The sequence below is a fragment of the Esox lucius genome, chromosome 19 (genome assembly GCF_011004845.1).
Source record: "Esox lucius isolate fEsoLuc1 chromosome 19, fEsoLuc1.pri, whole genome shotgun sequence".
In the NCBI taxonomy this organism is placed as follows: Eukaryota; Metazoa; Chordata; class Actinopteri; order Esociformes; family Esocidae; genus Esox; species Esox lucius.
Genome location: NC_047587.1, coordinates 10,139,672 through 10,159,924, shown reverse-complemented (window position 1 = coordinate 10,159,924; position 20,253 = coordinate 10,139,672). Strand labels below are relative to the sequence as shown.

General features: G+C 43.4%; 1 protein-coding gene across 3 annotated transcripts in view; it reads right to left on the bottom strand.

The window, feature by feature from the left end:
- The window catches only part of cep290 (centrosomal protein 290), a 49,388-nt gene that overhangs the window by 1,412 nt on the left and 27,723 nt on the right, over positions 1-20,253 (bottom strand). For 2 of the 3 annotated variants that reach the window (XM_034288380.1, XM_034288379.1), the window contains exons 23-53: positions 20,068-20,217; positions 19,841-19,956; positions 19,448-19,550; positions 18,779-19,009; positions 18,457-18,630; positions 17,783-17,894; positions 17,460-17,665; positions 17,096-17,247; positions 16,815-16,926; positions 16,011-16,466; positions 15,364-15,528; positions 14,597-14,704; positions 13,294-13,428; positions 12,913-13,182; positions 12,641-12,748; positions 12,225-12,424; positions 11,904-12,117; positions 11,176-11,313; positions 10,223-10,444; positions 9,922-10,056; positions 8,493-8,638; positions 8,161-8,316; positions 7,756-7,879; positions 5,890-6,831; positions 5,451-5,585; positions 5,191-5,277; positions 4,902-5,066; positions 3,382-3,504; positions 3,091-3,260; positions 2,744-2,885; positions 1,602-1,675 (exon numbers count right to left, since the gene is read on the bottom strand). In XM_034288380.1, coding sequence (XP_034144271.1) covers positions 1,602-1,675; positions 2,744-2,885; positions 3,091-3,260; positions 3,382-3,504; positions 4,902-5,066; positions 5,191-5,277; positions 5,451-5,585; positions 5,890-6,831; positions 7,756-7,879; positions 8,161-8,316; positions 8,493-8,638; positions 9,922-10,056; positions 10,223-10,444; positions 11,176-11,313; positions 11,904-12,117; positions 12,225-12,424; positions 12,641-12,748; positions 12,913-13,182; positions 13,294-13,428; positions 14,597-14,704; positions 15,364-15,528; positions 16,011-16,466; positions 16,815-16,926; positions 17,096-17,247; positions 17,460-17,665; positions 17,783-17,894; positions 18,457-18,630; positions 18,779-19,009; positions 19,448-19,550; positions 19,841-19,956; positions 20,068-20,217 — 5,771 coding nt within the window. The remainder of the gene's footprint in view (positions 1-1,601; positions 1,676-2,743; positions 2,886-3,090; positions 3,261-3,381; positions 3,505-4,901; positions 5,067-5,190; positions 5,278-5,450; positions 5,586-5,889; positions 6,832-7,755; positions 7,880-8,160; positions 8,317-8,492; positions 8,639-9,921; positions 10,057-10,222; positions 10,445-11,175; positions 11,314-11,903; positions 12,118-12,224; positions 12,425-12,640; positions 12,749-12,912; positions 13,183-13,293; positions 13,429-14,596; positions 14,705-15,363; positions 15,529-16,010; positions 16,467-16,814; positions 16,927-17,095; positions 17,248-17,459; positions 17,666-17,782; positions 17,895-18,456; positions 18,631-18,778; positions 19,010-19,447; positions 19,551-19,840; positions 19,957-20,067; positions 20,218-20,253) is intronic. The other variant, XM_034288381.1, reaches the window with a different exon arrangement.

Below are 20,253 nucleotides of genomic sequence, written 5' to 3'. Positions count from 1 at the left end.
TGCCCCTCCACTGTCTACAATCCTTGATGGATAATATTTCAATGAGGTGGCTAGGTGCTGTAAACATACTTTTGCAACCAGGGTGGGTGTCATTTCAATCATAGAAAAAAACTGATTAAAAAACAAAGGTCTTTGCTACAATATGCTGCTAATATGATATAATATGTAGTTGATATTTTTCTTTTTATGTTTTTTAGTATAAAATAGTTTGACAAAGATAAGTTAATCTCTAACTTATCTTTTCCAGTGATAGCAAAAAGTACTATGGTGAGCTTTGAAAAATAAGTCAATCTTCATCTCTTGAATGTTTTGGCATTCAGCTCCAGAAAGTATTATTCTGAGCATATTTACAACGGGTAAATATGGTTTTGTTCAAATCAAAGGGTGATGTCAGAAAGTGATTGAAGTCAAATGGGTTCACCCAAAGGGGATGTTCTTGTCATATAGTCATTCCACCTCAATATGAAAAAGCATTAAGATCCACCATCTCAAATGAAATCAGTTATGTTGTTGGTTACAGATGATAGCATTCCTGGAGTATTATTTTGTTGAAATACAACTTTTTTCCTAAATTAAAGCTGACATATTGACATTCAAATTAATGTCACATTGACTGCTGTGTCCTCTGAGACACACAACATTTTGTTTTTGTAATTTTTATATTTTACAGTACATAATCAATATCCTGGGGCTTGTGTTAAAATGGCTGAAGATAATTGCTACCATTTATTTCCATTGAACCCTTGAGCAAAATACAGGTTCAGCTGCAGTACAGCTTCCTATAAACAATGCAGTTTAAACTATACACACTGCAGCTGGACATGTGCTTCTGTCCACCATTGTGTGTGGGTACGGAAGAATGTTCTAAAGACAAAGGACATGGGTCCTGTTCAGTCTGGCAACACCCAAACACTTGTACTGTAAATGCCTCTTAAATGCCCGGGCATGGTGGTGGTAATGTTCTAGGTTTTGGAATGCTTCGCTACTTTGGAACCTGGACAACTTTTCATCATAGAAAAATGTATGGGCCTGAATACATCTGGACTTGTCATCCTCCTCAAATCAGACCCTAATTTGGAAGCCATTTACAACTAACAGAAAAAGCAATTTCTGACCAAATAAAAGGAGATGCCCTGATCGACTGCCCCAGCCATACTGTCAATACTATCATTAACTATCCACTCCAACTGTAGTTATCTTGTGATCTCTACAAAACAACTTTTGTTATGTCATGATCACAAGGGAACATGGTTCATTTCTGAATAATTTCAAGAATAAAATGGGTTCAATCAATTAGCATAATTCCTAACAGATAAACAAAATTATGTTAGAGGAATGCTTATTATATCCATTTCTAACGTTGAGATACACTTAAGAACAATCTGCAATGGAAAGTGTCACGGCTTGCCGAATTTAAATAGGATGCCTTGATGTGGCAATGGAATGACTCAATTAAATGACCCAATAGGACCTGTCCATGTAACAATATTAATAAATGCTGTTTTCAACTTCATTCACTTTCTGCTAACATTTGATTTGGCACTGTTATATTTCTGGTCCCACTAGTAGTGTACATATTAATGAACTTGGGACGTAGTCACCTCAGTGATTGGAACTCCTTGACAAGGCCTGACTCTGTCTTTGCACTGGTGGGAAGGTTTTTCAACAGCTCCACCTTGAGAAAAGTAAATGTTTTCACCACCATTAAAATATAGTAGTACATTATGTAATACTAAACTTTTGCTTCTTCAATTTCCTATACTCCAGTAGCTCTCAAAAGAATTCCATCCATTCCTTTTTATTGTGTTACAAAATGAAATCAAAATGTATATAATTAGGCCATAGAAAAAAAAATGCTTTGTCAAGTTGGATAGGGATCTTTGGTGAACAACGTTTCCACATATTTTCAATAGGATTTTGCCTTATAACCTCACATGCTTTCCATGCCCTGACACAGAGAAGCCTCCCCATTGCATGATGCTGCTACCACCATGCTTCCTGGTAGGGATGGTGTATTCAGGATGATGTCCGGGTAGGCTTGTGCCTAATATTGCGCTTAGCGTTGAGGCCGAAAAGCCCTATTTTTACTGTCATCAGACCATATAATCTTTTTTCATTTGGTCTCAGAGTGTACCACATGCCTTCTGACAAACTCTAGCTGAGATTTTGATGGGATTTTCTTTCTCTTTACCATTCTCCCATAAAGGTCAATTTTGTGAAGCACCCAGGCTATTGTTGTAGTGGTTACATTGTCTCCTAGCTCTGCTGTGGAAGACTGACTCCTTTAGAGTTGCCATAGGGCTCTTGGTAGCTTCCCTGACTAGTGACCTTCTCATCTGGATATAGGAACTGAACAAAACTGTGGGACCTCCCAGAGACAGGTCAGTTGAGTCTTACATTGGATCTGAAATCATGTGAAATACCTTGATCGCTCACTGATGGACAAATTAAATGACTTCTAAAGACAATTGGTTGGAACACAGCTCATTTATGAGGGATGAATACCTAAGCAATTATTTGAAATTAATTTAGAACATCTTGCAGATTTTATGTTTCACTTTGATATGATGGATGTTTTTGTATTTTGGCAAAAACACATTTTGATTTCATGTTGTAACGCAATACAATGTGGAAAAGGGGTGAATACTTTTAAGAGTCCCGTATCTGAACCATCTGGTATGATTGGCTCAGGATAAGATGGAATACCATTGACATCCAGTGAGAAGATTGATTCAAGGCTAACCTGCTCCTGGAGTTGGTTGGCAAGACGCTGTGCTCGCTCCTCCTTCTCACCGGCCTCTGCCAGCTGCAGCTTGAGCTCTGAGAGACTGGAGTTCTTCTGGCTGACGTCCCGCTCAAGCTCTTTCATCTTACTCTCAAACATCCTTAACGATGAGATGTAAACAAAACTGTTTCAGTCAGTCATCATTGAAATTTAACAGACTTGTTTCCTCATTAGAACTTAGAGCTTATGTGTCATTTTCCCTATTCTCACAAAACTTGGTTGTGGGTGAACAACGGGTGAATAAAGCGCTGCTGTAAGTTTGAGGACGAGTATCAGGATGACTGAATTTATTCCTTTCAACTCACCTTGTTAAGACAGTGGCCTTCCAGGTCTTACGGTCCACCCCCTCAGGGATGACCCTAGACTGGGCTGCCACTAGCTGTTTCCTGGCTTCCTCCAGCTCAGCCTCCAGCTTCTCGTTGATCACTTCCAAACTGGTCTTGGCCACCCTCAGCTTCTCTGCAGCCTCTGTCTCCTGCAAAAAAAATAAATGAGCCTTGACCGATACATTCGTAGAACATGCACTCATGATAGTAGCATGAGTTAGACATCAAACGCTGTAACTAGGACTATGCAAAGCATAGGAACATGCATACCCTTTTAATCTCTTTTCGTAAGCGTTCGTTGTCCATCGCAATTTTCTCCACTCCTTTGGTTTCGGTCTCTAGTCTGCAGCTCATCTTTGCGTCACTAATTCCCTTGAGCTTCTCATAGGCATTCTACAAAAGATGGAACACGAGAACAGAACATTACAAACACATTTTTAGAATATTTTCTTTTAAACTTAAAACTGCATAGCTTTTGAGCAGTTTTATAGAGAGCTATACACTCACCTAAAGGATTATTAGGAACACCATACTAATACTGTGTTTGACCCCCTTTCGCCTTCAGAACTGCCTTAATTCTACGTGGCATTGATTCAACAAGGTGCTTAAAGCATTCTTTAGAAATGTTGGCCCATATTGATAGGATAGCATCTTGCAGTTGATGGAGATTTGTGGGATGCACATCCAGGGCACGAAGCTCCAGTTCCACCACATCCCAAAGATGCTCTATTGGGTTGAGATCTGGTGACTGTGGGGGCCATTTCAGTACAGTGAACTCATTGTCATGTTCAAGAAACCAATTTGAAATGATTCGAGCTTTGTGACATGGTGCGTTATCCTGCTGGAAGTAGCCATCAGAGGATGGGTACATGGTGGTCATAAAGGGATGGACATGGTCAGAAACAATGCTTAGGTAGGCCGTGGCATTTAAACGATGCCCAATTGGCACTAAGGGGCCTAAAGTGTGCCAAGAAAACATCCCTCACACCATTACACCACCACCACCAGCCTGCACAGTGGTAACAAGGCATGATGGATCCATGTTCTCATTCTGTTTACGCCAAATTCTGACTCTACCATCTGAATGTCTCAACAGAAATCGAGACTCATCAGACCAGGCAACATTCTTCCAGTCTTCAACCGTCCAATTTTGGTGAGCTTGTGCAAATTGTAGCCTCTTTTTCCTATTGGTAGTGGAGATGAGTGGTACCCGGTGGGGTCTTCTGCTGTTGTAGCCCATCCACCTCAAGGTTGTGCGTGTTGTGGCTTCACAAATGCTTTGCTGCATACCTCGGTTGTAACAAGGGGTTATTTCACTCGAAGTTGCTCTTCTATCAGCTTGAATCAGTCGGCCCATTCTCCTCTGACCTCTAGCATCATCAAGGCAATTTCGCCCACAGGACTGCCGCATTCTGGATGTTTTCCCCTTTTCATACCATTCTTTGTAAACCCTAGAAATGGTTGTGCGTGAAAATCCCAGTAACTGAGCAGATTGTGAAATACTCAGACCGGCCCGTCTGGCACCAACAACCATGCCACGCTCAAAATTGCTTAAATCACCTTTCTTTCCCATTCTGACATTCAGTTTGGAGTTTAGGAGATTGTCTTGACCAGGACCACACCCCTAAATGCATTGAAGCAACTGCCATGTGATTGGTTGATTAGATAATTGCATTCATGAGAAATTGAACAGGTGTTCCTAATAATCCTTTAGGTGAGTGTATGTGTGATCCAATGGTTGTTCAAAATGTACAGTATTAAAGAAAGTCGTTCAGCAGTTAATATTTCACCTTTAGTTTTTTATGCTCACGCTCTAGAGCTGTGAGCTGTTCCTGATTTAGGGCTGCTGGAGTTTTCTTCAGCATCTCGTTCTCCTTCTGAACCTTCTCCACCACCTTCTTCATCAGCCCAATGGTCTTCTCCAACTCTGGCACAGTTTTACCACTGCGACCCGCCTAAAATCAACAGGAATCGTTCTATACCTTGTGATCCAGTTGTTACTTAGTACACTTTTAACAGACATTTACAAATTGTTGGGTAAAACATGGGATTAAACAGGACTAGCATAGATAGACCTACCCCACGGACATGGCCCAATTTTTTTTCCACATCAGCCTTTTCGTTCCTCAGAACATTGTACATCTCCTTGAGGTCTGCAACTTGGTCCTATAAGTTAAAGACAGGGTAATTGGAGGATCTGAAATACAAACATCTCTGGTATCAGCACCCTATTCACAGAGATCCCAATCTGGTGTTTGAACCTGCTTCAAGGCCCCAGTTGAAAGGAAACAAATTACCTTCCACTTTAGTCAAAAACTAAAATAAATGATCTTCCATACTTTTAATCTGGGGAGGTCCTTGTTGGCCTGTTCTAGTTGGAGGCGGAGCTCCAGGTTTTCTGAGGAAAGCTTCAAGTTCTCTCTCTGAAGCTCATTCTCTTTCTGTGAAGGTGTGCCTGATCCTCTCCCTGATGTCTGGAATACAATAAATGACAACCATTACACTTTTGCCATCAGAAAAAGGAATGAAACCGAAAAAATACATTTGTTAGGAGGAAAGCGAGGAGGGATGGCAGGAGAGATGCAGGGAGCAAAGAAAGGAAGTGTAATGGGATGACCACATATATCAACAGGCAAGCATAGCTCCTAGAACTGAAATAAGATGCAACACACAAACTGGGACCATACTATCTTGTGGGCAGATGAGGAACTTTATGCTAGCTCAGACACTGTACCTCTACATTTTGGCAGGATGGAAGCCAGGGACAGTCACTGGTACCTTTTGAGTTTTGGTAGATTTTGATTTGGAATTTTCATTTTTCATGTCGAGGTTATTGGTGATGACGTTTGAATCCACCTGGGCGTCAAGGATAGTCTCAGAAGATAACTCGAGCTTTGTCTCGGTGAAAGTGTCAGACTGGCCCCCAGTCAGATCAGCACCTGACTCCGTCATGGTGTCCTGGTCCATCCCGACCGCTTCTTCCACTGTCCCACCTCGGACTTGGGTGTCTCTTCCACCTCCCCCTCCTTCCCCATCTGCGTTCCCACCTGTGTTTTCTGTGTCATCTGCACTGATCACGCTGTCAGTAGTTGCCTGTAGCGGCTCACATACAGGCTGATCAATCTGGGGCCTGTCTGAGGTGGATGCCTCACCATCCAGTGGCTCATTTCCCGCTGGACTCTGGGATCTATGGGGTTTGGAGACACTTTGATCCGGCAATGAGCCACCTGTGGAAAGCTGCCTGACAGTGTGATGCATGTCTATGGTTATGTCCACTTGTTCAGCAACCTCATCAACATTATCCAACGGTGTGTCAACCTTTTCCAAGTTCTCCTGATTGGACTCTCCATCAAACTCTTCTGTTTTCACTTGTTCTCCCCTTCCGGTCTCTCCGGTCTGTTCTCCATCTCCTGCCACTCCAGCCTCATTGGTTGTTTCCTGTTCTCTACACTCTTCCCTGCCTTCACATGTCTCTGCCTCCGATACATCAAAGTCTGTCTGGGTTTCTTTCTGCGCTTGGTTTTGGTGTAGCACTCCTTCCTGGACAATCCTGTCATCAACCTCATTATTGGCTGACGTGCCACGTGCCTGTGAGGCCACAAGGTCATTGGCAAAGAATGACTCTTTGTCATGGCCATCATTGACATCAAATGTCATAGCTTGAAGCCATTCTACGGAGAGGGACAGACCTCTCCCCCCCTTCATTTGCACTGAATGGGACTGGGTGGGTGAAAGAGGTAGACAAGAGAGGACAACAGATGAAGTGAACATGCACATGGAGAGAGACCCCTGGTCTTGGTGACTTGCACCCAATGGCTTGGTGCAGGTGTAAACATAGATGAAATGTCTTAGGGGGAAAGGACTACATGGGTGGTGTATCGTATAACACCTCTATTGAAATTATTTCATAGATTAAGTAGGCCGATTATCCCTATTAATTTAGTGTTATACGATGTATGTGGTCTTATACATTTAAAAAATATAATTTCTTTGTAATGTTGCATTAATATAACCAGGCATGGCATTTTCTTCTGATTGTCAAATAATTACTTACAATGGCACTCCTGCTGGCTACCTGAGAACTACTGGACACTACACTCCAGAAGTCTAGACATTTGATGAAAGACGCATGGTAAAAATGTGTAATAGCACAGTCTGTACTGATGTATGTGTCTTGGTAGACAATATGTTCCACCTTGGTAAAAATGTGTAATAGCACAGTCTGAACTGATGTATGTGTCTTGGTAGACAATATGTTCCACCTTGGTAAAAATGTGTAATAGCGCAGTCTGAATTGATGTAGGTGTTCTCACTGAACCCCATCACCTGCCGGTAGCCTCTATTGACCGTTTTCAAGGCAACTTGCACATTTCCGTACTGCTGGCATGCAGGCCTGTTACATAATGGATGAGCTGCCCAAAGTTTGGCATTTCAATGTAGTTAATGAGACTTTTTTAAATTCAGTAGGCGTGAAAACGCCATAGCAAGGTTGACAGACGGTTGACAATATTTTATAAACAGTGTTTGTATTTTAATGTTCTAAAACATCCAATTAAATGTACATTCTACTGTCTTGCTGTGTTTCCCTGGAAAAGGCAAGGTATTCTTTGTTCAGAGTAAGGTCAATAAATCAGTTTAACTTACAGAGGGCCTAGAGGGAGTTTCCTTGGGCATCTCTCTCTCCAGTGAGTAAAGCCTGTCCTCCAGATAGCGGTTCCTCAGGTTCATGTCCTCCATGACAGCATCCCTGGGAAGGGCCTGCTGCTGTCTGCAATAGACACACATGAAGTGTCAGTTCTATAAAAGCTGGGTTAGAAATACTGCAGACATCCAGGTAGATAATATGCAAACATCCAGTTAATAATGTTCTTGATGTGTACCCTGAATCTTCATTACTCTGAGGCTGACAATATGTTTCTTGAAATGCAATTGAATCAAACCACATTTCACTATCGTTTCACTTGACTAAACTTAACCATTCGTGCCAGTTAAGAATTCTGAGCTATCAAAGAAAAGAAATCTGTTTTCATTATAAGGTCTGAAATGTACTTTATTGTGAGGATCTGTTGCTCAAGCTCTGCGTTCCTCCTCCTCAGCTCCTCCACGTCTTTCTCAGACTCCTGCGTCCGCGCCGCCACCACCTGGTCTGCTGTTACACCACGAGCCTTCAATTTCCTCTGCAGGCCAGCCTTCTCCTGCTCCAGCCTGAACCCCCCAGACGGACAACGGGGGGGGGGGGGGACGGACACGACACACGGTACAATTAGATCACCTTGACAGGGGGTCTTGGATTGAAGAAGTGTTCGATGTCCACTGTGTCTGTGGGAACAGGGTGATGTGCGTTGAGCTTCGTGTCTCTTCCTGATAGTGTTGGTTCTAACCTGGCGTAGAGCTCCTTGAGGGTGCTCAGCTGCTTGGTGAGGGACTCCGTTTCCCTCTCCTTGTCCTTCAGGGTGTTCTTCACTTTCTCCATCCTGGCCTGCCACTTCTTACCCTCCTCCCACCGCACTCTTTCTTCTTTATTTGTCTGCAGGATAAACAGTGTCACATTGGAGCAGCGGAAGCACATATCACATCATAGGGTCAAATACTTTGGACTTCAGAATGTTAATGAAATACTGACATTTTTAAAATACTAATAAACCAATCTCATTGTTATTTTTGGGGGCCAAATATATATATATAAAAAAAGATGCAGACATTTTTAAAATGGAATTCCTAAAAACTGTAAAAGGCTATCTATGAAAACAGTGATTATCAATGAAAGCATTTCTATGAAAAGTAAATTTTAGGTGCTTTAACAGTAATTTTGTGCTTCTACTTAAAGAAACAGCAAGAAAAGAACACACTGATCTCCATCAGATTTGTATATTCTTCTATATACTTTTCTGTCTGTTCTACATCCATTCAGCCTCTGGTTTTTATTAAGACAACACATATTACATTCATGCATGGTAAGTCATGGCAAGTCCGTGGATCAGCATAACAAATGTTTGTCCGTCGTCTTTTGTTTTTATTTTACAACAGGAAACATTTATGCATGGCATATGTCAGTTGACCAGCATTCTTTTCTGTTTCTTTGTTTTGTATTCCTCCTTTTTTTTTTAAACAAAAGCAACCTTTCAAACTGTCATAGCATTTTTCCTCTAACAAACTGCATCTCCACTATGGGGTTTTTAATCAAAACCTTTTTTCATTTTTATATTATCCAAAAACTCTTACCTATCCATCCTAATTAAGCATTGTATAAGTCAGACAGGACAACCACCAATAAATTTGAAAAAGTAGTAGTAAAAATCACTGTGTAATGAATCGACACGTAATTCAAGTCCATTCTGGTGATTGATGATTTCGTTAAATAATAAAACTCTGCGACGAATGTCACTGTGGCGGCCATCACGGAGAACAGCAACCACTGTGATCTTGTGCACACAGGCTTCTCTCATGTCAGCATTACTCTATGTCTTGGCCACCTGACCAAAGAGTAGAACGTTGTGGAAAGACAGATGAAAGCAGGGTATTAAATGACTTCAAAGCCCTTGAATGGGATAACAGGAACCGTGAGTGTGATAATGCCTAAGCACTCCACAAATCTGGCCTGTGCGCTAAGGTGGCAAGAAGGAAGCGATTACTCAAGAAAGGCCGTCTTGAATCTCGTTTGAAGAATGCCATGTGGCAACGCGTTGTGTGGTCCAGAGAAACTCTGGTTCAAGTGGTTGCAGACATTCTACCGGCCCGGTACATCTGGAACATGGGGAGGGACAGGATCTTATGGAGCAAACACACAGTGGAACCGGAGGGGATATTCACCTTATCATCCTTTTGGCCTGCACCTCTCCTCTCGTTAGTCTGCTCTGAACCACCTCTCCTCTCCAGCTCCAATTTATGGATCTTCTTCTGCAGTGCCTCTATCGTGGGCCATTTCCCTTCTGGCTCAGACTGAACCTGCACACGGAAGTATTAACAGACAAGACGTACCAGAACCTGCACATGCAAGCTTCCAGATACAACTATATGTCTATCCTATAAGGTAACATAATAATTATAAAATAGGCACATTCCTGCTCCCAAGCTTGTTGACTGGACACAGAAATTGGACTATGACACTGACCTGCAATCCGCTGTTGAGCCTCTTGATTCGCTGTTTGAGTTCCTGGATTTCCTCGTCTCTCTCCTCTTTCTCCTTCTGCAGCTTCCTCTGGGCCTTCATGCTGTTCTGGAGGTCCCTATTCAGGCTTTCCAACTCATCTTTCAAGGTGTTCTCTTTCCCCCTGCCTGCCTTCAAGGACTCTTTTGCCCCCTGGAGCTCGTCATTCAGCTCCTGAACACGAGCCTGGTGGGAATAACAGCCCAGTTAAATCCAAATCTCTTACAATATGTCAAGTGCTCTTATGTTATGCATTGCTAATTGGCGATCTCTCTCTAATGCCAGGCTTATAAACACTGAGAACCACCACCCTAAACATTTACCCAAAAGGTATAGATGGATCTTAGACTGATTTGATGTAATAAAGGAACATTTTATATGCATCAAGGAAGTTCTGGCAACAGATTTGATTTGTAGTTCACTATATCACTGACCATGTTCTTTCCCACTCTGATTTATGGTCTGTAAATATCAAGAATGGGCTCTTAATATTCTACAGCTTATACTGTAAAATATTTGTTTAAACAAAACAGAAACCCCTCTGTTCAATACAACAGCATTTTACAGCTACTGTAGGTTTCTCATGTACCCCGCTGATCCAAATGTTATTTTAGGTTCCATTTCTTCCATTTTCAAGTCATGGAACCTCACATGGAGAAACAACTTCTAGTTTGGAAAACACAGAAGCTATTAGCACTGTAGCTTTTATGCAACCAGAGCATGTGCAATAAGGTGACAACCAACATTTTAAAGAAACTTTTGAAAGAGTGGAGCAGTCCCACACACGTTTTTATTATTTGTAGAGACAGAACGCTGAAAGATGGGGAAGCTAGGGGAGGCCAAGTCACAGGGCAGTAGACTGGATTTAAACCCGACATGCATTTGTGCCAAGGTCAGTGACTTGGATGAACACCAACCTTGAGGTCCTTGGTATGCTTGTCTACTAGGAGCTGGACGTTAAGGCTCTCCTCTTTCTGAGATGCGTTGGCTATGATCTGCTGCTCGGCATGGGATGTCATCTCTCCCCTCAGCTCCAACAGGGCCTTACTCAGAGCCTGAGACACGGGGGGGGGTATGGAAAGACAGGGTGATAGATACAGTCCGTTCAGTCAGTCAAATGAGATGTGTGGCAATCATGCTACCAAGATGCTTCAACTACAACTTTACAGTTCCACAGATGTAACATGTAACATCCGACCAGAACATGTCTACTAGTCTAGAGAAGACGTTACGTCAAACCAGAAGGTGTCTATTATTCTACAGAAGTAAGTTGTAACATCAGACCAGATGGCGTCTACTGTTCTACAGAAAATGTAACATCAGACCAGATGGCGTATACTGTTCTACAGAAAATGTAACATCAGACCAGATGGCGTCTACTGTTCTACAGAAGATGGTAACATCAGACCAGATGGCGTCTACTGTTCTACAGAAGATGGTAACATCAGACCAGATGGCGTCTACTGTTCTACAGAAGATGGTAACATCAGACCAGATGGCGTCTACTGTTCTACAGAAGATGTAACATCAGACCAGATGGTATCTACTGTTCTACAGAAGATGGTAACATCAGACCAGATGGCGTCTACTGTTCTACAGAAGATGTTACATCAGACCAGAAGGTTTCCCCCTCCCTAGTGTTCACCTTCAGTTGTTTCTCTTTCTGATTGAGCTGTGCTTTCAGCCTCTCCACCAAGTTCTTCATGGTGTTGCTAGGCGAGCGGACGTTGGCCTCTTTCTGGGCCTCCAGCTCTGTGCGGAGGTAATGCAGCTCCTTGTCCATCTGACCCAGCTGCGCCCGCTGCTCCTCAGCCTCTGTTGACAAGGCCTTGACCTGGACTGTGTGAACCTCCTCCAACCTAGAAGACAAATAATGGCATAAAGCTAAGCTAATCACAAGGCATCGGTCACCTTGGTAAATCAAGTTATATCACTTGATTATCACAAGTTATATCACTCCACTCACTTGGCCCTCTCAGAGGCGTGGTCCTTGGCCTGCATGGCTGTCAGGTTCCTCTGCCTCTCCAGCTCAGCAGCGAGGCCCTTCAGCCGGTCAGTCAATGAGGACAGAGAGCTGTCCTGTTCCACCACAGTCTGCTCCATCTCAGCGAGGCGCACAAGGTGCTTGGTGGTCGGCACTGTGATAGTGGGCTTCTTCATCAAGTCCTGGGGATAACAAATATTTTTACTGGGATGACAAGAGGATGCGGCCTTCCAGAATAAAGAATAGTAAATTACATTAAAGTCCATAGCAATGCTGGAGGTAGCGGTAATACTAGGCTTAGGATTTCAAAAAACAACAACATTTAAGTTCCCAGAAGTTAGTAAACCTAATATCCAGACTAGGAGACAGACATGAGACACAACAGAACTGTCACATACCAATGCAGTTTGTCTGAAGTGGTCCAGGGTGGTATCAGTGTGCAGGTTTAGTTTCTGGTGCAGCAACCTCACCTCCTCCTCATGTCTCCTGATGATGTCCTCGTGCTCCTGCAGTTAGAGGAGTCAAAGCGGTCAGATCCGTTTCCCATGTCGCTCCCCGGTTACCATAATATGACATCTGTTGGACTTTCCCTCCAAACTGCTTGGTACATCAGGAACACGTGAACATACCATCTGGCTTGTTGCTCTCCTACAGTTCTCCAACAATTTACCTGTCGTGCCCGGGCCAACAGTTTCTGGTACTTCTTGAGCACCTCCTCCTTCTGGTCCAGACGTCCCTGCAGGTTGCTGATGTTTATATGGGCCACCTTCAGGGCCGTCTGGCTCCCCACCTGCTCCTCCTGGGGCTCGGCCAGGCCTGCCAGGAGCCTCTCCCGGTCTGCAGCTGCAGGAAGTCGCAGACGCAGCTCGTTGATCACCCGGTCCCTGGAGAGGACGTTCTGCTCGGCCTTCCATAGGGCAGCCTCCTTCTCCTTTAATTTCTGCACAAGGAGAGTGGAGCGGATGGGCACACTCCACTTTTACATTCCAAGTCCACTGTAATCCGAGTAGGTTTATGGAATTTCATTTACTGTGGGGTAAGTAACAGTTACCTCATCCAAAGTTTTGCAGGTGGCCTGCATCTCCAGGATGGTCCGCACATGCTCTTTGATTTTTCTCAGGGCAAAGTCCAGCTGGTGGGCAACGGGCAAGCTGGGGTCTGGTAAGGTCCCAGTAGCCTCCTCAAACTTAAAACAACCACACACACCGGGGTTAACTCAAAGGAAGCCAAATCAATGGCTGACATGGCAGCACATGGTTTTTAACAGTATGATTAATATATCATGTGGCTAGATTTTCTTATGAAAATCAGTGTCATCCCACTAATTCTGGGTCTTTAGTTGGCAACTTAAAAATATATATATTTTGTTATATCTAATGTGAACATTAAGTCATAAAGTGCACATATTCAAAATCACAAATATAATTTCCAGTCTCAAGTGGTTTAATAGAATATGTACTGTAGTGTCTATTAAGTGCTAAATAAAATAACAAGGTTGACTGTAAAAGCATTGTTGTCTTCAGTCAGTTTATAATTCCCTCACCACAAAGAGACCCTAATTTCAAAAATATTTGAGCATAAAGAATTAAGGAAGATAACACTGGAAGGCCTGGGCAGTGTTGTTGTATCTGTTCATGATGTGAATTACAGAGTGGTGACAGTCTGATGAGAAACGTCTGTTTTTCCATAGCCTGTGTCAGTTTGGTTATTCAATACTTCCTGGGTTGGAACAAAGCAAGACACCCTAGAAAATATTTTAGGTTTTTAAGGCAGTGAATGAGGATAGCCCATGAGTTTATTTCTTGCTATTTTAACATTTTGCACAACATATTAGACTAGAATATTTGGTAAATAAGCTCATTTTCATAACCTTCATAAAGATTATATGGCAGGGCTTATAAGTCTTAGTTATTGGCCCTTTTGTTTTAACCTCTCAATGAGGGATCTTTCCAGCCTGCATAGCTAATGTCTTTATAAAATAAACTTGTCATTACATTTTTCTATAGGCTATGGATTTTTAATGTTTTCTATTGTTAGCCCCCCAACGGCCTTTACTGTTTAGACTATTCAAACTTTATTTATAACATTAACAAGTCTTGTTTCCTTACACATCTGATTTCTATAGATTTAGTGTAGATTATTATTTACACTGCTTCATTTTACCCCAAAGGCACATAACTGGTGGAGAAAAACATGAATGTGACATGACTAATGCAAAGTTACAGAAAACATGCCAACCAGAAACAAAATGTTAAAACTCATTCCTATTGTCAGACAGTAGGGATGCTGGTGTACTGTATAATCATGTAATTGGCAGCCATTTATAACAACCAGTTTGTTTGGTGTTAGACAACCTTCTGGGCAGAGCCAATTATTTGGTTCTGTTGTTTCTCATAGAGGTCCAGCTGGCGTTCCAACTCCACCTCTCTGTGGTCCCATGACAGCTGACGTTCCTCCTGAACCTGTGGGGGGGAGGGGGGAGGGGGGAGGGGGGGGCAGTTTGTGTTAGTTTGATCGTGTGAAGAGTGTTTGTGTGTGATGGCTGGCGGGTGGGGGGGACGGGATTAAAAGCACATGCCTTTGAAGTGCGAAATCCATTTGTCCCGTGAAAAGTTGAAAAGAAAAAAAACTCAGTTGGAATGACTGTAAAACATTTCTTTGACTAGGGTCCACATTTGGCTCTGGTCCAAAGCAGTGCACTTGATAGATGATAGGGTGTCATATGGGATGAACCCATTGTCCCATGACAGGTCCGCCAGTAGTTTTCTGGGATCACATCTGGAGCACTTTCTTTTTGTTACATGTTAAAAAAAACTGGACTTGGTACTTTTGGACACTCAGCCAATAATACTAGAAAGTGGTTTTACTGCAGTGCACTTGGCCAGGCGTTCACTACATTTTCCCACAGGGCCTCCTATATCCTGTTCTCCCCTGTCACATTTCTCTGTCTAAAATGGGGGAAGGTTTGCACGTGTATGTATATACACAGTATCAGCTAACAGTCTGGACACACTTAAAGTGAATGAGTAAGTGTGTCCAAACTTTTGACTGGTACTGTATGTTCAACCAATCATTTCTGTGCATGTCTCTACGTGTTCTGGAACGGGTCAGTCAGTCTTACAGTTTGTTGCTGTACGTTGTCCTCCTCCAGGGTCCGGATGGTTCTCTCCTGCTCAGCCACAAGGCCTCTCAGGTAGCTGATCTCCTCTCTCTGGAGCCCGAGCTCCCGGCCCCGCCTCAGCTCTCCTAGTCTGGCATCCTCCATTTTCTTATGCCACTCGGTCACCTGGGAACATTCATGAATAAGAAATGGGTGGAAAAACATTGGACGAAAGTTTGGTGAGGACAGAGAGTTCCAGTGATGATTTGTTGGCTTTTTTAAATGAACAACAACAAGGCATGAAGTAAACATGTAGTTCCTCGCAAATTAAGCACTGGCCTCCAGACCTCTGTGACGAGACACATCAATCAGCAAAGTTTATTCAAAATCCTTCCGTGTGGTTTCCTGAGGAAAATGTGTTCTTTGTGCAGAGGTGACTTGTAAACCAAGTTTGTGTTTTTCATCACATGCTTTAGGGCCACCATCTGGCCAATCATTTGACTGGCACATCATTAGTCCAAGTTTCTTTAAAATTGTGCCAGTGGTGTCTGAGCACGCACACACACAGACAGATCCCTCTTTGATTTTATTGTCGGGTGACAACTAAGAACATGCTAGAAACCCCAGAGGGCTGTAATGGTTAGAAGACGTCATGTTTTCCCACTTACCTTCTGAGCTCCCTTCAAATCCTTCAGGGTTGCTATGAGCTCCTCCAAACCTCTGAGCTTCAGCTCCAACTCCTCAGCCTTCCCCTCTGCCCTTCTCCTCTCCTCCTCTGCTCTCCTTTTCTCCTCCTGTGCGATCTGTCTATCCTCCTGGAGGCGCATCATGGTCTGAGAGAACTTCTCTTGCTGGGCTAAGGGCAAGGCGCCGGCAAACTGCCTACGGAGAGACTGGATGGTCTCCCGTAGACACCGGATTCGATTCCTGCCCTCCTGGCGGGCATGATACAGCGACTTCTCGCTGGCGTCCAGTTTATGTTCAGCACGGAGCTTGTAGGCCTCAAGCTGCTGGATGCGAGTGGCGGTTGCCTGTAGTTTCCCCACAGCTGCTGATTCGCTGAGTTGCAGAGCCACAATGTGCTGGTGGAGCTTGGCAATCAGAGCCCTCTCGTCAGACTGAGACTGGGTAATAAAGGAGGTCAATGTTTGCTTTGGTAACAAGACTAGTTGGACATCTATGCAAGTGGGTGACATGGTAGCTATGCTTCCTTTGTACAATATATTAAAACTTTCTCTAAGTGGAAGCAACCCAGTTGAGTTTTGAAAGCCATGATATCCTTGCTTAAAAAAATACATTTCTAATCTTCCTTTCAGCTACATAAACAGCATAGCATTGGGATGAGTTAGATATGTAGTGCATTGGGTTGAATAGTGTCCCAACCAACTGGCTAGTGTTGATGCAATTCAACCTTTTAACAAAGAGTCGTTTCTGCACTAAAGACTTGACCCATGGTTGGCTGGCAGTCTTACCTGGTAGTCGAGCAACTGTCTCCTAAGAGCCTCCACCTCCTTCTCTCTGGATTGCTGCCTGGCCTCCAGGGCAGACACCTGCATCTTAGCGACATCAGACACTTCCCTCAACCTGGACACACAGTATGGGGTTAGCGATTTATACCATTGCCGAACACCGTTATAAAACAATCTTACTCGGCAGTAGTGGTAATGTTTACTAAAGAGGACCAGGGCAACGTTTTGCAGAAGGGCATTAGGTCTTCACTGGAAGGTATAATTTGAGCGAGTGTAGTACTTACTTTGACACCTCCACCCTGAGTTCGGCCTCAACCTTCTCCAGCTGGGTAATCTTGACACGGTCTGCATCGCTGACCTCTTTAGAGATGCTGTCCGCAAGCTTGTCCCTCAGCTCCCTTTCTGTTTTCTGGATCTCCAGGTACAACTTTGTCAGCTGATGACAAAACAACAAGACCGTTAGACTGTAGTCACAGTGCCGGGGTCTGCCCAGGTGACTTGAGGTTTGTAAAACTGTCCATGTTTGGAGGACAACAAATAAGCTGTGGAGAAAACCTCGAACCTAAATTTCTATTTTTTTAAGCATTGAATTTCTTCACGTTTTTTTGTGAATTCTGCAATCCTGGTATGCATCCCTCTCTCTCCTACCTCTGCAAACTTGGTCTCCAGCTCCATGTTGCGCTCCTCCACTTGTCTGAGGGAGTTCCTGAGGTGTTCGTACATCTTGTGTGCATGTTCGGCCCTCTGCCTCTCATTGAGCTCCTTCATCTCCAGGGTCGTGATCCTCCTGGAGGCAGAAACAATCTCACTATTGGCCACTGCTTTCGCTGCCTTGTCCATGCTGCTTTCACCACCTGGGAGCAAAGGGATAATTTATTTATTTCTGTCCAGCATGTTGTCACCCAACACTGGATGGGTCGTTTCCATTGTAAACTTGTAAGCATTTAAATCTGTGAACTTTCAGGTTTTACCTAACGTGTTGATGTGCTCCCATGCCTGTTCCAGGGTGTGGAGTTTCTCCTTAGTTATCTCCAGCTCTTTGTTTAGAGCTGAAATGCGCTCACAAAGGGACACATTCTCCCCCTTAAAACAGAAAGAAAAATAAACAGTTAATCACTTCCTACACACAATAGAGAAAGCTGCCAGTTTGCTGTCACTTCAATCTGCTGGATCTGCCGCACTGCATGTGTCGTGCTCGTGTGTAGTACATAATGTTAATCGTGTCAGTTATCAAAACATTTCTTTGTGATACCTTAAGTAGGCCTGCTTGTTGGCAATTTAAGCATGTGGAGGTTCACTGCGGGAGTGGAGCCCCCACCAAAGAAAACCAATGTTTTATCAGTGTCAATGCAAAGGAAAAGCGCAGAGGCAATTCCTTCGTTGTTGGCCCTACAACCAGAAAACTGGAGAATATATTTATTAATTCTGTGTTACACTTTAGTGTTGAAACAGTTGAGTTAATATTACTACCATAATCGATACTACTGTATTGACTGAGAATCGCATCCGAGACCAAGATGACATGCTAAATACTACTAATAGTAAAAAGCATGATTTTTTGTTGCTGGCAACAAAGAAATCTATCTACCAGCCACCTTGGCTGGTTAGCCAAAAGGTTAACCCTGCCCGTTTATTGTTTACCCACCTGGAGGTGTTCCAGGCTGCTGGTCCGCTGAACCAGGCGGTTGTCTTTCTGCAGCAAGTCTCTGTATTTGACCGTCAGCTCTGTGTACTGTCTGTTGGCCCTCTCCAGCTCTGAAGTGGGGACGCTGGTATCCAGTACCTTCTGCAGCGCTGCCATCTTATAGGCAGCCATTTCCTACAAAAGGGAAAAGTAAGCAAATCAGGTGTTGTTCAGAGGGTTAAACTGATATACCAGTCATTACAAATCGGCAGTCTTCACCTGGAAATTATTTAATTTATTTAGGCAACCTGTTGACACTTTGGTGAATCAGAGGCCTGTGTACCTTGTATCTGTTGAGGGACCCTATTGTCTGTGTGACCGATGCCTCGGCGGTTCTGAAGTCGTCCCGCAGCTTGTCAATTTCCCTGCGGAGGTGCTGCTCCTGTTCCAGCAGGGTGGTGTAGCGACGTGTCAGGGTCTTCTCGTTCACACGCAACACCGTCATCCTCCGGGCTGCCTCCGACACCTGCCTCCGCAGCTCCTCCGGATCCTTCTGCAGAGTTTCTAGCCAGTGCTTTTGGGCCGAGGAGAACATAATTGTGTTTAATATTATATATATTTATATATATATACACACACACTGGATATAAAAGGTCTACAAACCCTTGTTAAAATGCCAGGTTTTTGTAATGTAAAAGAATGAGACAAAGATAAATCATGTCAGAACTTTTTCCACCTTTAATGTGACCTATAATGTGAACAATTTAATTTAATTTTAATTTTTAATCTTTGAGGGGGGAAAAAAACAATAAATAACTCACAATAACCTGGTTGCATAAGTGTGCACAACTAATACTCTGTTGAAGCACCTATTGATTTTATTACAGCACAGTCTTTTTGGGTAGGAGTCTATTAGCATGGCACATCTTGACGAATCTCAGGATTTGTCTTTAAGCAACAAAGTGTGAAAATATTCACTTGAGTGAATGAAGTGTGCCATTCTGCCACTCACAGTGAACTCTTTGTTCTTCACAGCATCCACCTCCTTTTGCTCTTCCAGCTTGTTGTTCATCTCTGTCAATTTCTCTTTCTCCTTCTGCCACAGATCCTTCTCGCTAAAATCACAACACCCAGAAATAATTAAGAATTTGGTGTTATTTTCTGATTTGTGGGCTTAAGTATTGTAGGTGTATGAAGATGTAGTGGGGGGACCATGTTCAAATTACAAATGTACTTTTCTAGTGCCCTAAAAATCGGGGTTTGGCCTGTCGACATTTTTGTAAATGGTAATAGGGGATGTCCACATTGATCTTTATAAGCATGTGTTTTATAGCTTAGTTGTTTGGATTTGTTAGGAGCCCAGCACCACTGGCAAACTGTAGTTTGAACTCCAGATCAATTGTACCTCAGGTGCTCCTTGTACAGCAGTCCCTGTTGATGGCGAATCACAGCAAACCTCCCCTTATATTCCTCCAAGGCTGCCACCAGCTGCTGGCTTGACTCCTTATGGTTTTTATTCTCCTATGAAATAACGCTGTGTGTCAAAATATATTGGGATCATTTGGAAGTAATTTTATAGAGAGAGAAAAAAAAACAAATCCACTACGATAACACCATTAGGCAGAGACTAACCTGTAACAGTCGAATGGCATACTCGTTCAGAGTGCTAATGACCTCTGTGCTGGAGGGAGCCATGTCGTCAGGAAGATTCAGGGTCCTAAAGACCACCCCGCCCCCACTGGCCTTTCTCAGTGCCTCCACCTCGCCCTCCAAATGGGCAACCTGAAGAACAGAGGTAGAAGGGAAAGGTGTTATGTT